Source organism: Hemiscyllium ocellatum, chromosome 35 (assembly GCF_020745735.1).
Source record: "Hemiscyllium ocellatum isolate sHemOce1 chromosome 35, sHemOce1.pat.X.cur, whole genome shotgun sequence".
In the NCBI taxonomy this organism is placed as follows: domain Eukaryota; kingdom Metazoa; phylum Chordata; class Chondrichthyes; order Orectolobiformes; family Hemiscylliidae; genus Hemiscyllium; species Hemiscyllium ocellatum.
In genome coordinates, this window is record NC_083435.1 from 3961853 (window position 1) to 3977291 (window position 15439).

At 49.6% G+C, this 15439-nt stretch overlaps 1 protein-coding gene across 5 annotated transcripts in view; it reads right to left on the reverse strand.

The window, feature by feature from the left end:
• The window catches only part of csnk2b (casein kinase 2, beta polypeptide), a 52879-nt gene that overhangs the window by 4373 nt on the left and 33067 nt on the right, over positions 1 to 15439 (reverse strand). For all 5 annotated transcript variants that reach the window (XM_060851231.1, XM_060851234.1, XM_060851232.1 and 2 more), the window contains exons 5-6: positions 11529 to 11604; positions 7384 to 7573 (exon numbers count right to left, since the gene is read on the reverse strand). In XM_060851231.1, coding sequence (XP_060707214.1) covers positions 7384 to 7573; positions 11529 to 11604 — 266 coding nt within the window. The remainder of the gene's footprint in view (positions 1 to 7383; positions 7574 to 11528; positions 11605 to 15439) is intronic.

Genomic DNA, 15439 nt, shown 5'->3' on the forward strand with positions numbered 1-15439 from the left:
AGATGCTGGAGAAGTCAGTGTTGAAAAGCACGGTGCTGGAAAAGCACAGCAAGTCAGGCTGGAGCAGGAGAGTTGATGTTTCGGGCACAAGCCCCTGACATCAAAGCTGCATTGGCATCAAGGAGCTCTGACCAAACTAGAAATTCTCCACTGGCTGGAGTCATTCCTGGCACAAAGGCAGATGGCCGTGGTTTTTGGAGGGTCAGACATCTCAGCACCACGATGACCCTGAAGGGCCACCTACAGAGATGTGTCAGAGGCCCAACCATCTTCAGCTGCCTCAGCAGGGACCGCCCCTCCATCTGAAGTGGGGATGTTTACTGGTGATTGCACAATGTTCACAAGCATTTAGGATTCCTGTTACCCCTCACTCAGGCAAGTGCGCTGAAAACTGAGCCCCCCCCACTATTCCCAGCACAGTAAGAAAAAGCTGAAGGTTTTAACAAGTATGTAGAATCCCCCTGACTTTCAGACTCAGCTTGATAGAAAGCACAAACCAGGTGTGTGTTCTTCAGAAGAATGTTCACAAACTCAGATTCCAACTACAAGAAAACAGCTGTCAACCATGACCACATATAGCTCAACGCGTGTAAAAAAGTCTCAGCCATGAACAAAGAATCGATGTTTCGGATGGAGGTAAAGACTGAGAAGGCAGTTGAGTTGTCCATGTTCACAGGCTCTGCTGAGATTATGCTGTTTCTGATCAGAACACACTGCCTGTTGACCTTCCTCCTCCAGATTCTCCCACGCGTTTGCAGGGCACACAGGGCTCACTCAAAGTCTGAGTTTTACTTCCAGCTTTGGAGTATTTCCAAGTATGGCACTAGAATGGGGGATGCCAATGAAAGGATCTCATAACAACCCCAAATTACTCAATAATTGGCTAAAATGGGAGAATCAGAGCAAGGCAACAGCCTCATGGTCTCATGGACTAGTAACCCAGAGACCCAGGTCATGTTCTGGGGATCCGTGTTCAAATCCCACCGTGACAGACGGTGGAATTTGAAGTCAATAACAATCTGGAATAATATCTCATGATAACCGTGAATCCATTTCTGATTGTCAGGGAGAAAGCCCCAACTGGTTCACTGATGTCCTTCAGGGAGGGAAACTGCCATCCTTACCTGGTCTGGCCTACACGTGACTCTAGACCCACAGTAACGTGGGTGACTCCTAACTGCCCTCTGGGGCAATTAGGGATGACCAGTGATGCCCATAAGCCGTGAACAAATTGAAAAAAAACAGTTAACAAATCACTGGAGGTAAAAAAAAAATAGGGTCAAGGCCTGGGAATTCCCCTGGACCTGATGGGATGCATCCTCGGAATTTAATGAAACAACGGGAACGTTAGTTGTCGTCTTCTGCGAATCCTTTAACTTCTGGAAGGTTTCCAGAGTAATGGAAAACTGCCTGGGTGACACTTTTACTTCAGGGAGCCAAACCAAAGAGTGAATTAAAAGCCACAAAGCCTAAAATCAGTCAATGGGAAATCGTCCTTCTCCTATAAAAGGGCATTTGGAAATACGCAGTAAAACCAAACCAAGTCAGCACGGCTTCACCAGAGGAAAGTGAGGCAGAGACAAAGCTGATGACATCTTTGAGGATGTAACCAGCAAGACAGGTCAAGGGAAGCCAGGAGACATAGCACACCTGATGCCCAAAAACTGTTTGCTGACGCGTATAAGTTACTTTTTAGCTGAATGGAGCTAAGAGCCTGTGGTGTTTGAGGTTGGTTATTAACATGGATTAACAAAGGATTAGCAGACTAATGGAAGACACAGTAGGGATAAAAGGAGAGTAGTTTCAGGTTGGTAACCTTTAATCAGTGATGTACCACAGGAATCCGGGTCAGGCCCACAATTAATTTGCCATGTTTATTATTGACCGGGATGAGGGAGGTGAGTGTGCTTTAGCTGTGTTTCCCAGTGAAATAGTTAGGATGACAGCCTACCAGGGGATAGAGACAGGGTTAGGCGACTGGACAACTAGGTGGAGGATGTGGGGAGAGGTGTTGGAATGTCTCACTGCGAAGGGCTGTTAAAGCTGTATACAGAGACAATTTGTGACATCAGCGAGAGAATCATTGGCCAGGGGGCAAAGGCAGCAAAACCAAGTCAAGGACCCATCGGATTAGCCAGTCAATGGCAGACTGGTCCAATGGGGTGAAGAGGCCTGTTCCTTCACCCATCTCTCACGATGGTATGACTCCGTTTTTGAAACTAACCGGCCATCAATAAGAAGATCAACCGCAAGGCCATCAAACAGAGGGAGTTCAGAGAAAACTGGGTGAGTCATGGTGAGAATGAGGAACTTGACAGCAAGGAGTGGCTGTAACAACCATAAGTAGTGCTTTGAAAAGAAAGCTAGGCATGTACACATCACAACGGAATCAATGTGGTGTTCATTTTGAGGATGACAATGTCAGATGATCAACTCGAGCACAAATGTTAGCACGGACACAAATCTTTCCTCAAGCCTACGCCACGCAAATATATTGAAAACAAAACAGCAAAAGCTGGTGACCACAACACCGTAACTGCCAAGACAAGTTTACAGGTGACAATGGGGACACACAGCAATTAGTCAGGATGGGAGAGAGCAAAGGGACTCTCAGCAGACAACAATCTCATTGAAACCTCTCCGATTCTTCAGCAGCTTGTCAGGGTCAGTGCTGGGAGAGTTTCTGACTTGGTGATGGGATAGATACTGGCCTCTGTGCAGTTATACATAGGTTTGCCATTTCCTGTACACTTTGCAGTTCATGATGGAATCCAAAAACAATGGCCCCAGTCTTCCCAAGGGGGACAGGCTCAGAATAAAGAGGGGTCAATTTCAGACTGAGATGGGGAGCAGTTTCTTCCCTCAGGGGCCTGGGGACCTTCACAACTCCTTGCCTCAGAGTGCTGTGGGCACACCGAGTCCTTGCGCATGTTGAAGGCGGAGATCGATAGATTCTCAATGAGTTGGGGAATATGGGGCGCAGGAAGGTGGGTGCAAGCAATCTCAGATCAGTCATGAACCCACGCAAGGAGCTGGAATTGTCTACTCCTGTTCCCACCCAGAGATAAACCACAATTAACTGGTTATTGGCCTGTCACCAGACCGTGCAAGTTGCCATGGAAACAGTGAAAAGTGACAAAGAGAGCCAACATAAACTGCTCAGCACAACGTTAAAAGGAAGTGACATCCAGGCTATGCGTACACAGGGACGGGTCAGTTAGGTGGACAGCTGGTTTGCAACGCAATGACCCCAGTTCCCTCGCTGGCTGGGTTTACCATCAAGGAGTCTCCTTCGCAACCTCTCCCCATGCCTGAGGCACAGTGATCCTCAGATTAAACCACCAACAGTCACCTCTCTCCCTCCTTCCCTCCCTACAGAGAGCACGCAGCCCTATGGTCTGGTAACTTTACCTTTGACTGTTTTTTAAGAAAACAACATTTCCAACTATTTGGAAAGCACAGTGAATTGTGAAACTGCCCTGATCACCGATGGGATTTGAAACCTTTACAGTTTGAGGATTCCGAGCTCAGGCATGCGGACACCAACCACAACAAAAGCAGGTGGAGTAGATGGGGCTACATTTCCACACAGAGCGATCGGTTTCTAGCGTTTACAAAAACATCCTGTTGAGGTGGATGCCTACAGCACAGGTGTTACGCCACATTCAAATCTGACCAACCCCTTCAAGAACCAACAATCCTTTGTCAAAGAAACTGCAGATTGTTCTGGAATGAGAAGTTAGCTGTGACTAAATGCAAACAAGAAAAAAAATATGGTAAACATCTTTGCATATCACCACGCGCATGAGGGGACAAGGAGTTTCTGTTAGACCCGTTCCCAGGCAAACAGCGACCAGAGAAACATAACTCAGTGGGCCCTTGTTCCCAACGGTGTGGAACTGGGAATTACAGAAGACCATAAGCAGTATGGACATCCAAGTACACAAACCCCAGAAGAGCAGTGCAAGAAGCAGTCGAGATGTTTTGGTTACAGGGATGGTGTAACAAAGGTTTCCCAGACTGATCCCTGGGATGGCAGCGCTGACTTACAGACAGACTAGATCAGCTCAGACTATATTCACTGGGAGCTCGGAGGAATGAGGGGAAAATCTCACAGAAACTTAACATTCTAACAGTGGCAACATGCTTCCTGTGTTGCCCATGACCAGGGAGTCCAGAACCCAGCGTGGTTGGGGGGTGGGGAGGGGTGGGGGGGTGGGGTGGATAGTCAGAGGATACAGAGTCATGTCACGTCAGACTGAGCTGAGGAGTAGAGTGGGGAGTCTGTGGGATTCTTTGCCACAGAAAGCACTTTTGTAAGGAGGAGGTAGATAGAGCTTTTTGGGCTGAAGGGATCCATAGAACCCTTACATTGGGGAATTAGGCCATTTGGCCCATTAAGTCCATACTGACCCTATGAACAGCATCCCACCCAGACCCACCCTTTCACCCTATCCCTGTATTTCCCATAGCTAGCCCACCTAACCTGCACAGCTCCAGATACTAAGGGCAACTGAATATGGCCAATCAGCCTAATCTGCACACCTTCGGTAGACTATAACCTGGTGTTGAGAGATTTCGGATTTTGTCCAGGGATGTGCAAGTTAGGGAGGGATTGGCTGTGGAAAGTTGCCCCCAAAGCCCAGGATGTGCAGGTTCAGGTGGACCATCATGCCTGGGATGCTACTCAGAGGGTCTGTGTAGACTCAAAGGGCTGATTGACCTCTTTCTGCCCTGTCGAGATTCTACAATTCTAGAAAGATCAGGAAGCACATCAGGGGGGAGTTAAAACTCTGGAATCGACCAGTGCCAGAAGACAGTGGGTGCTGTGAGCTTCCATCTGAGGAGATGGGTGATGTGGACCCCTGTTAGGAGTAGCCCAGCCAGGACTCTGCTCCAGGCCTGTGCAGTCACTGTGACGCTGCCTCAGACTAACCTTCAGAAGAGAAGCTTCCACTGTGCCTTTGCCTTGACCCCAGAGCTCACTGGACTGAACTGTGGCAAACCCATTGCGCATACGACACTTGTGGGGAAAGAGAGAGGAACGCTTTCAGCCTAATCAGTCTGCTCTGGATTACCCAACTGGAACTGGCCTTCCCCTCCCACACTCTCCACTTAGACAAGGTTCACAGAGTTCTAACTGTAACCGGGGGGGGGGGGTCGGGATAGAATTCAGGCTCGTTGGCTCTTCCCTCAGACACAGCAAGTGATGGATGTGGATGCAGTTACAGCATTTTCAAAGACATTTGGAGAAGGCCACAGCTAGGAAAGGCTGGGAGGGACATGGATCCTGGGAGCAGGCTAGTGGCACTCGGTTAGTTTGGGATTATGGTTGGTATGGACTGTAGAACCAAACGGTCTGTGTCCATGCTGTATGATTGGTGACTAATGGGAGGGGAGGGGAAGAGGCTGCTGTGTCGTGTGGGAACTCTCCCCTGATGTAATTGTGAGGGCAGAGCCAGGAACGTGAGTCAAGGCCAGTGTCTGATCTCTCCACAAGGTGTGACAGTACGGTGACTGAAATTGGTTATTTTACTCTGATTTAAGGTTTTACGACAGAGGCGCGGAGCTGTCCAGTTGAAACACCAGTGAACAGCTTGAGGGGCCTTGGGGCTTTTCTCCCTCTAAGAAGCTATAACAATAGAAGCAGCCTGAATGGGTGTGGCCCAGCTCCTGCCTAGAGAACCAGCCACCGTTAGTTTAGCTTTCAGCAGTTGCTGCTGGGATCTAGACAGTGATAGCTATTTCCCCCCTCCCTTGGTGACAGCCACAAGCTGGGAGTTTTCTGCCTGTTACAGGAACTGCATACGAGACAAACTGGTTTCTGAATTTGCCATTTTGCCAAGGGTGTCTTTATGGGATGCTCATGTATTGGATCAGTTAATTAGCAATGGTCACTTATCTATTGTTCTGTTAAGTTTCCCACTAGAGTTAAGTTATTCCAATTCCTCCTTTCCTTTTGTTGTTCTATTTTATCTATAATATTTGAATAAATTGCAATTTGCTTAACATTGAAGAGTTTGACCAATCCAATTGCTTCTGAATTTTTGAAATAAGGAAACGGGAGGGTCGAGACTACCTTCTGAATATCTGGAAGGGGTTTGGTCTGGCCAGAGCAGAGGCAGCTCCCAACTTAGGCTGATCAAAGCAGAAACTGTGATTGTAATCCTGCTTCCTCAGTGAAAAATTCCACAGTGATGCTCCAACATCCCTAAAGAGCCCTCCCCACCCCCACAGAAATACCCAGCAAGTGGATCTCCTCTGGGTAGGTAGTGTTCTGCCCATTTATCAGAGCTCCCGGAACCATAAGAGACAGGAGCAGAAACCGAGTCTGCTCTGGGCGGATAGGTTCTAGGGTATCAAGAGGGTCAAGGGTTATAGGGAGAAAGTGGGAGAATGGGGATGACAAACCGATCTACCTTTGTCTTAAATACACTCACTGACCTGGCCCCCACAGCCTTCTGTGGTAAGGAATTCCATTGATTCTCCACTCTCCGGCTGAAGAAGTTTCTTCTTAGCTCCATTCTTAAAAGGTCTTCCCTTTACTCTAAGGCTGTGCTCTCGGTCCTAGTCTCTCCCAACATCGACTCTGTCCATGCCATTCAGTATTCTGTATGTTTCAATTAGACACCACCCCCCCCCCCCCCCCCTCCCCCAGAGAATTCCTAGAGGCCTGGCACTCCAATCATAACACCATAAACAAACACATAGATCTAGATCCCATCTATCAACCCCTCAGAAAACAAACAGGAAATGACATCACCAGAAACCCCAGGAACCCCATCCAGGAGAAAGATATAAATAGAAAGTAGGAGACAACAGCTTCGCTTCACTTGGAGGTTGCCACTGATGATGTTACCTAGCCAGGTAATGAAACGTCTGGATATCAAACCTACAGCTCAGCGAGCAAACCTCCACCCTAAAGTTAACTATCAGTCATCATGTAACTCCACGGCAACAGGTCTACCAATCAGAATCCACTTTCCAACCCAGTGGCACTCTCCTCTCGCTCCCGTACGTCAGCATCTCCCGTTGATCGCCCTGATGAGCACAAAGGAGACAAACCATCCTTCTGCAAGGAAATACCCAAGTTGGTTTGGAGTGAGAGCGTGCGTGAGACAGAGCGCCCCCAGAGATTAAGGAAACGCAATTGATGGGAGTTGGACCCACACTGCAAACTTCAAAGTCTGTTGTATTTTGTTGGCGAGAAGGTGAAAGCGCAAACTGCACGGGCTGTGTTTTATTTAAATGGGGGGGGGGGGGGGGGGGGGGGGGGGGTGGCGGGGAAGTAATTGTCTGAAGGGCTCCAGTAAACACCCCACTCCTGGGGGTGTCTGCACCATTACACACCCCAGCCTGAGTCTGTCCCACACCAAGCCTTACCTGGGAACAAACTGATTAGCTGGTCTCTTGGGCCTGTACTCTGGATGTACCATGAACAGCATGTGGGGGAAGCCAGTGCCGAAATAAGCCCCATCCGTGTGGTGATGCCGTGAAGACTTGGGTGTGTAAACGTCCATACACTTGGGGCAATACAGCTTGACCATGGCCTCACCGGGGATATCAGACAGACCTGGGGGCAGCAGGAAAGGACAGACATCAGCAACATAGCCACGTTTAGTTTTAGCTGGGGGTGGGGGGGGAAATCAAAGACAAAGGGGTAACATTGAAAACAAAATCAAAAACGCAACATCGTTGGGCTCTGTGCCCATTAGGAGTGAATATTAATCACAAGCTAACCCAAGAGTTCAGGCAGCGGTAGGAACAAGTCAGACTTCGGTCAGACACCGAGCTCAAATCAGCCACAAGTTTTCCATTTTTGTTGCTCAGGAAGTTAGTCATTGAACCTGTTCACCACAAACGTTTTGAAACAAACAGGGAAAGGTTTAAAAAAAAAGGGACCGACAGGGCAACTTTTTCATGCAGAGAGAGGTACGTGTATGGAATGAGCTGCCAAAGGAAGTGGTGGAGGCTGGTACAATTGCAATGTTTAAGAGGCGTTTTGATGGGTATATGAATAGGAAGGGTTTGGAGGGGTATGGGCTGGGTGCTGGCAGGTGGGACTAGATTGGGTTGGGATATCTGGTCAGCATGGACAGTTGGACCGAAGGGTCTGTTTCCCTGCTGTACGACTCTGTCAAAAGTTCAGAACACAAAAAGCACAAATTATATTACACAAGATGAGGTCCATGAAAATTATGTCACTGACTATCTCCAAGATTCAGTCCTTTGACTGCAGCAACACCCTCTGAGTTACTGAAACCCAGGTGCTGAGTCATCACTCTCCCCCCCCCCCCCCCCCCCCCCACTCTCCCCCCCCCCCCCCCCCCCAACCTCACCAAAGACAAACTGGATCGTCTGGTTGGAACTTGCTGGGATTTACAACAACGAGGGAGAGGGGGATCTCTGAAATATGTAAAATCCTGACGGGGCTGGGCAGGCCAGATGCAGGGAGAATGTTCCTGATGCCGGGGGGGGGTCTGGGATGAGGGGTCACAATCGAATAATAAAGGGACAGGCCATTCAGGACTGAGATGAGGAAGAATCTCTTCCCTCAGGGAGTTGTGAACCTGAGGAATTCTCTCCCACAGGAAGCTGTCGGGGCCAGTTCATTAGATAGAGGGAGCTGGAGGTGGGCCTGGCGGTTGAAGGGATCAGGGAGCGTGGGGGGAGATGGCGGGAGTGGGATGATAAGATTGTATCATACTGAATGGTGGGTCAGGCTCGAAGGGCCGAATGGCCTCCGGCTGCACCGACATTCCAGGTTTCAATGAAGCTCCTTGATCATCTGGTCACAGCTGACCGAATGATGCCTGAAGCAGGTTGCTGTGCTTTCACTGTCTGGTATTCTCTTCAGTTAGTGTCCCCCAGAGACCCTTAAAGTAAACCGTTAACTCAGCTCACTGGTTCTTGATCTATGTTCTGGAAATTCCCATCGCCAACGTTGTCATTCTGAAAGCTCCTCACTGCCCACTGGTTTCACCGAGTTGCAAGTATTGGGGGACTTGTTCCTAATACTACATGGAGACGACTGACAGCACAGCACCCCACCCCTGCTGCTCTTGGCCTCTCCCCTTATTGGGGATGGTGGTCCAGGAATGGGAAACGTGACCAAACCGGAAAACCCAACACAAAGTGGAACAGAAGCCACCAATTGCAGCACGGTGGGTTTTCAGCTCACCCCACAGTGAAGAGGGTTACCTCAGATCACATCGGGATCTTGATCAGACGGACCAATGGGCTGAGGAGTGGCAGACAGAGTTTAATTTAGATAAATGTGAGGTGCTGCAAATCAGAGCAGGACGTATACACGTAATGGGAAGGTGTGAGGGAATGTTGCTGAACAATGAGTGCAGGTTCATAGTGAGGATCTAAAATCTGGATTTAGGCTGGTCTCAGTAGCAACCATTTAATGCATGCCTTTACCAACTACAGAAGTGTAGGTTAGCTCGCAGAGCTGGGAGGTTCATTTCCAGATGTTTCGTCACCATACTAGGTAACATCTTCAGTGGGCCTCAGGCAAAGCACTATACATGATTCCTGCTTTCTATTTGTGTGTGTGTGTGGGGGGGGGGGGGATTCTTTGGGTTGTGATGTCATTTCCTGGTTTTCCCCCCTCAGGTGGTGGTAGTTGGGGTCTAACTCGATGTGTTTGTTGATAGCGTTCTGGTTAGAATACCACACTTCTTGGAAATCTCGTGCGTGTCTATGTTTAGCTTGTCCGAGGATGGATATGTTGTCCCAGAAGACAGGGAGGATCAGACAGATGTTGTGAAACTTGAAAGGGTTTAGAAAAGATCTACAAGGATGTTGCCAGGGTTGGAGGGTTTGAGCTACAGGGAGAGGCTGAACAGGCTGGGGCTGTTTTCCCTGGAGCGTCGGAGGCTGAGGGGTGACCTTATAGAGGTTTACAAAATTATGAGGGTCATGGATAGGGTGAATATACAAGGTCTTTTCCCTGGGGTGGGGGAGTCCAGAACTAGAGGGCATAGGTTTAGGGGGAGAGGGGAAAGATATAAAAGAGACCTAAGGGGTAACTTTTTCACACAGAGGGTGGTACGTGTATGGAATGAGCTGCCAGAGGATGTGGTGGAGGCTGGTACAATTGCAACATTTAAGAGGCATTTGATGGGTATCTGAATAGGAAGGGTTTGGAGGGATATGGGCCGGGTGCTGGCAGGTGGGACTAGATTGGGTTGGGATATCTGGTCGGAATGGACGGGTTGGACTGAAGGGTCTGTTTCCATGCTGTGTATATCTCTGACTCAGACTCTCAGTACTGCTGATTCTTATATGAAGAATGTAATAAATCCTCACCACGTGTCAGAAAAATGGACAGAGTTTACCAGGACCTCTTCTGGGATACAGTGTCCCCACTCTGGGCGGGGTGTACAGGGACCCCTTTTACAGTGTCCCTTTCTGGTCACCCAGTTATGGGAAGGATATTAGCAAGCTGGAGAGTTTTCAGAAAAGATGTACCAGGATGTTGCCAGGCATGGAAGGTTCAGTTATAAAGAAAGGCTAGATAGCCTAGGATGTTTTGCATTAGAGAGTGTAGGAGGTTGAGAGATGAGCTGTTAGAACCTTATAAAATAATGAGAGGTATTGATAGAGTTGCCAGTAGGTGTCTTTCCTCAGGAACGGGAAATTTTTTTAGACGAGTGGGGCACATTTCTAGGGGAGGGGAGAGAGATTTTAAAACACACACACACACACACACAGGGCCATCTTGGTTTTTACACTCTGGGTTAGTGTGTGGAATGCGGTTACACTGTTTAAGACGACATTTTGCTGGATACATGGATAGGAAAAGGTGTTGGAGGGATGTGGGCCAGGAGCAGGCAGGTGGGACTGGTACAGTTTGGGGATTATGGTCAGCATGGACTGGTTGGGCTGAAGGGTGTGTTTCCCTGCTGGATGACTCTGACTTTAAGAGAACGAGGAGCGAGAGGAGGCAGTGCAGCGCCTCAAGCCTGCTTCACGTTCAGTTTGATCCCCGCCTGCTCTCATCTCGGACCCAGCTCCACTTTGCTGTCCATACTCCATACCCCCTCAACCTGAATTAAAAATCTGTGTCCCTGCCTTGAATTTACTCAGGGCCCCAGCATCCGCCACACTCCACAGATTCACAACCCTTGGAGAGAAAGGCAGGATTTCCAAAGTCACGCTTAAATCTGCTCCTCTATAGCTGAAAGCTATGACCCCTGATTCTCGATTGACCCTCAAGAAGCAATATCCCCTCTACACCTGCTCTGTCAATTCCCATCCACATCATACATATCTCCATTAGATTACCTCTCATTTTTGTAAACTCCAGAGCAAATCAATCTGAAAGTAAACTCAGTGTCTTTGCTCAAAAGGAACCCCCTGACCAAAGCCCTCCATGAACAGAGATGATGAAGCCCACCCATCTGTTGGATTATTGGAGAGAAGACGGTTAAGTCCAATGATATTAGTGCTGCACTCTCACTGACTGTGAGACACTCTAGGACATGCTATGGCTCCATCTCAAACAGAGGTTGACTTACCAATAGGAAGCATGGGCTGGTTCTCACAGTACACCCGAGGGCAGTAGCCAAAGTCTCCCTGCTGGTATTTCTCAAGCTGAAAGCAAACACATCGATTCCATTAAGCACAGCAAAAGTCACAAGCAAAAGCTGCAAACAACGTGGGGAAGGTCTCCGAGACATGTCCGAATGGGAGCAGGTAGACTTTGGTTTCTGTTTGTGAACCTGCGTGCATGCTTGGTAGGTGGGGCAGCAAAGAGACAGGACAGTCACAATGCAATTCAATGGCAGAACAATGTCAAGGGAGCGAACAGCCTCGGACTGCCCTGTGGGCAGCTGTCTTTTGTTGGACTGAAGGAGTGGTGCCCACATCAGGGGGCAAGGAGAAGATCTGTAACCAATGACCATCTGACCCATGGTCGAAGTGTTCATCAGGACTGGGCAATAATGCCCAGTGGGATTGTAAACCAGCCTTAGCTGGCACCCAGGCAGGAAAAATAAATAATCAAGGGTGAGACAGTGGGCGCTGGGGTGAATGGGGGGTACTTGCAGCTGGGTATATGAGCCACAGTCAGCGGTTTCCCTCTGTCCCACAGCATGAAGGAAGAGAAACCAGGCTGAAGTGGGAGGACCTCCATCTTGGACTTGGGATAAAATCCAAGTTTGGGATCTGTGGTAGATCTACAAGGACGTGCTGTACTGGGGTGGGGGTTACTGGAATGGTCGGTCAGGTAGATCCCAGGGAAGGGCGGGGGTCTGGAATGACCGGTCAGGTAGATCCCAGGGAAGGGCAGGAGTTGAGGAGCCTCATATGGAGCAGGAACAGTATCACATGCCTGTTGGTAAGTTGTAAATTCTATGACACCAACGCACAGAGGGAAATGGCTTGCTGACTGACGTCCAGTCACGTATATTATGGATGTGCAGCACTAGATTGTTCAATGCCTTCCCAATCATCATCCTCAGGGTGTGAGGACCTCTCTCTGGAGCTGGACCTCTTACCCCAGAGGCAGGACATGACCACGAGACCACACAAGTCCTCAACCCCTCTGTTTCCACCTTTCCCCACAGATTAATCTCTGTACATGAACTGGTTCAGGTTAAGAGAGAAAGCGTCAATGGTGTTCATTTATTTTGAAAATTCATGTATGGAATGTGGGCACCGCTGGCAGGATGCTGCATTTCCTGCCCCTGTCCCTAGTTGTCCCCCCCTTGAGAAGGTGGGGGTGAGCTGCATTTCCTGCCCCTGTCCCTAGTTACCCACCCCCCTTGAGAAGGTGGGGGTGAGCTGCATTTATTACCCTTGCCCTGAGTTGCCCCCACCTTGAGAAGGTGGGGGTGACTGCATTTACTGCCCCTGTCCCTAGTTGCCCCCCCTTGAGAAGGTGGAGGTGAGTTGCCTTCTTGAACTGCTGCAGTCCATGTGCTGTGGGTAGACCCACAATGTCCCTTAGGGAGGGAATTCCAGGATTGGGCCCCAGTCTGAAGTCTGTCCCATTCAGCACGGTGACAGTGCCACACAACACGGTGAACCAAGCAAGGTGAAAACAAGGACTGCAGATGTTAGAAACCAGAGTCTAGATTCCTGAAGAAGGGCTCATGCCCGAAACTTCGATTCTCCTGCTCCTTGGATGCTGCCGCGCTTTTCCAGCAACACATTTTCAGCTCTGATCTCCAGCATCTGCAGTCCTCACTTTCTCCTTGAGATTAGAGTAGTGCTGGAAAAGCACAGCAGGTCTGGCAGCTGCTCAAGTGCACACTGCACCTTGTTGTTGTTTCTGGCTCCAAGATAAAATGAAGGCCAGGAGGTGTCCCTCTCTGTACCTGCACACACCAGCAGAGGGGTGAGCCAGCACACCAGCAGAGGGGTGAGCCAGCACACCAGCAGAGGCCTGTGTTGACAGAACCCTCACGTCCCCTTCCCAAAGGGGCCCACAACTGTCTATACACCAAGCTCTGCAGCTCACTCCCAGTTTTCCCAGTCAGTGTGCCCTGATCCTAACTCGAACACACAAACCTTCCTGCTTGAGGCAGATTGTCAGAGTGAAGGTGGTTACCTGAGCACGGGTGTGCAATGCCGCAGGGTGACTGGCGACCTTTGCTGTGAAAAGGTGTTACCCAAACAAGTGCCTATTTGAGGGGATTCGGATGATCGAATGACACAAGCATCACTGGATTGCAGTGAATGAGTCATGGGGAACAGGGTGGAGAGCACACAGTGAAGCCTACACTTCAGGGGTGGGTGTGGGGGTGCTTGTGAGGGCATAGCAGGGGGAGGGGTGAGGGGTGGGATGGTTAATGGAAACATTTGTGAACAAGGTGCAGAGAGACAGCACCCCCTGTGAGCTTCCATAATATGATCTGGAAATCACAGCAAATCGTTTTCAATGCACACTCTTCCCAGGTTTCCGAAACCATGCTCACAAACATGATCGCTCCCAACCATTTGGTTTTATAAGGTGGTGGTGAGGGGGTCACCGTGGAAGAGTTACAGTTTACTAACAGCCTGGTGGATCCCTGAGCCATAAAGCAGGCTGGGAAAACACTGATTGAGAAACGTGATGGGAGTTAGACAGCACAGCAGGCTGCATACCTCAAAGGTGCCTGATACTTTAGGTGTTTGTCGTCTTTTACAAAACAAACTGACAGCAACCAGTCTTTCCAGTTCAATGGCACGGAATGTCTGGTGTTTGGAGGCTTCCTGGCAACATGCCTGATCACTGCTGTTGTTCTCAGTCATGGGACTTTACCGAATCCAGGATACCCGAGAGAGAGAGAGAGAGAGAGAGAGAGAGAGAGAGAGAGAGAGAGAGAGAGAGAGAGAAGAGAGAGAGAGAGAGAGAGAGAGAGAGAGAGAGAGAGAGAGAGACAGAGAGAGCACAGGGAAAGCACCTTTTCCCTGGCTCACTCGCACCGTGCCCAGTGGGAGACCGACAGGGCAAGCTTCCCAGTGGCAAGTCAATTCCTGCCCACAATACATTTGCAAATGTTGCTGCAGGATTTGCAAACTGGGTGGAGGCCCATTGCACTGAATGACTCATTCTGTTGCTATAGGAGGGAGGGAAGGGGCGAGAGAGAGAGAGAGAGAGAGAGAGAGAGAGAGAGAGAAAGAGAAGAGAGAGGAGAGAGAGACTTGCATTGGGGGTGGTACCCTGAAGGGCTGCCATATTCAGGTCTGGGGTGTGGGTTGGCCTGGAGGGTTCCTGAGTCGATTGACTGAGTAAACCAGGCTGACTGACCCAGCAGTTTCAATAACTAACAGGCAATCTCAATGAAACAGAGAACATTCTGACAGAATCTGAGGGGGTACACACATTCCCCCCCTCCCCAATCTCCTGTCAAACACTGCTGTACTGTGTCTTGGCAAATTTGTTTGGTTCGGTCTCTGCTGCGTCCCAGCGATCCCAAGACAAGCTAAACAGAGGACAGCCAGAATTCCTAGCAGCATGGTAGTCAGCCACACAGACTAGCATGTAGACCTGGACCACTACAACAAACACCACATTACAGCAGTGCTTCACAGGGGACTCCACAGCACTGAGGGGGTCCCCGAGATAGGAAACAAAACGCCTGCGAATCCACTTCCCAGCTTGGCGAACATACTCCCAACTTTGAGCTACAAGCCTTTCTGCAAACCTTCAGCGCCCTTGTTCTGCTGGTCAAGGACATGACTACAAGGCACCAGTTCACAGTGTGCCTGCGCCACCTTCTGCCAGGAGGACAGCACTGCAGGAAGACCCGGGAATTCTCTGCAGGTTTGGTTTCCCCAATCAGACACAAGGCAGAAAACAGCCCTCTTCCCTCCCTGTCCATGGAACCATCCAGCTGCCTCTGAAATGTCCCCAATGTGCCTGTTCCCACCCCCTCTTCACACAGTGTGTTCCAGCTCCACCCGCTCACTGCGTGAAATACCTCCCTCGCACATCTCCCTT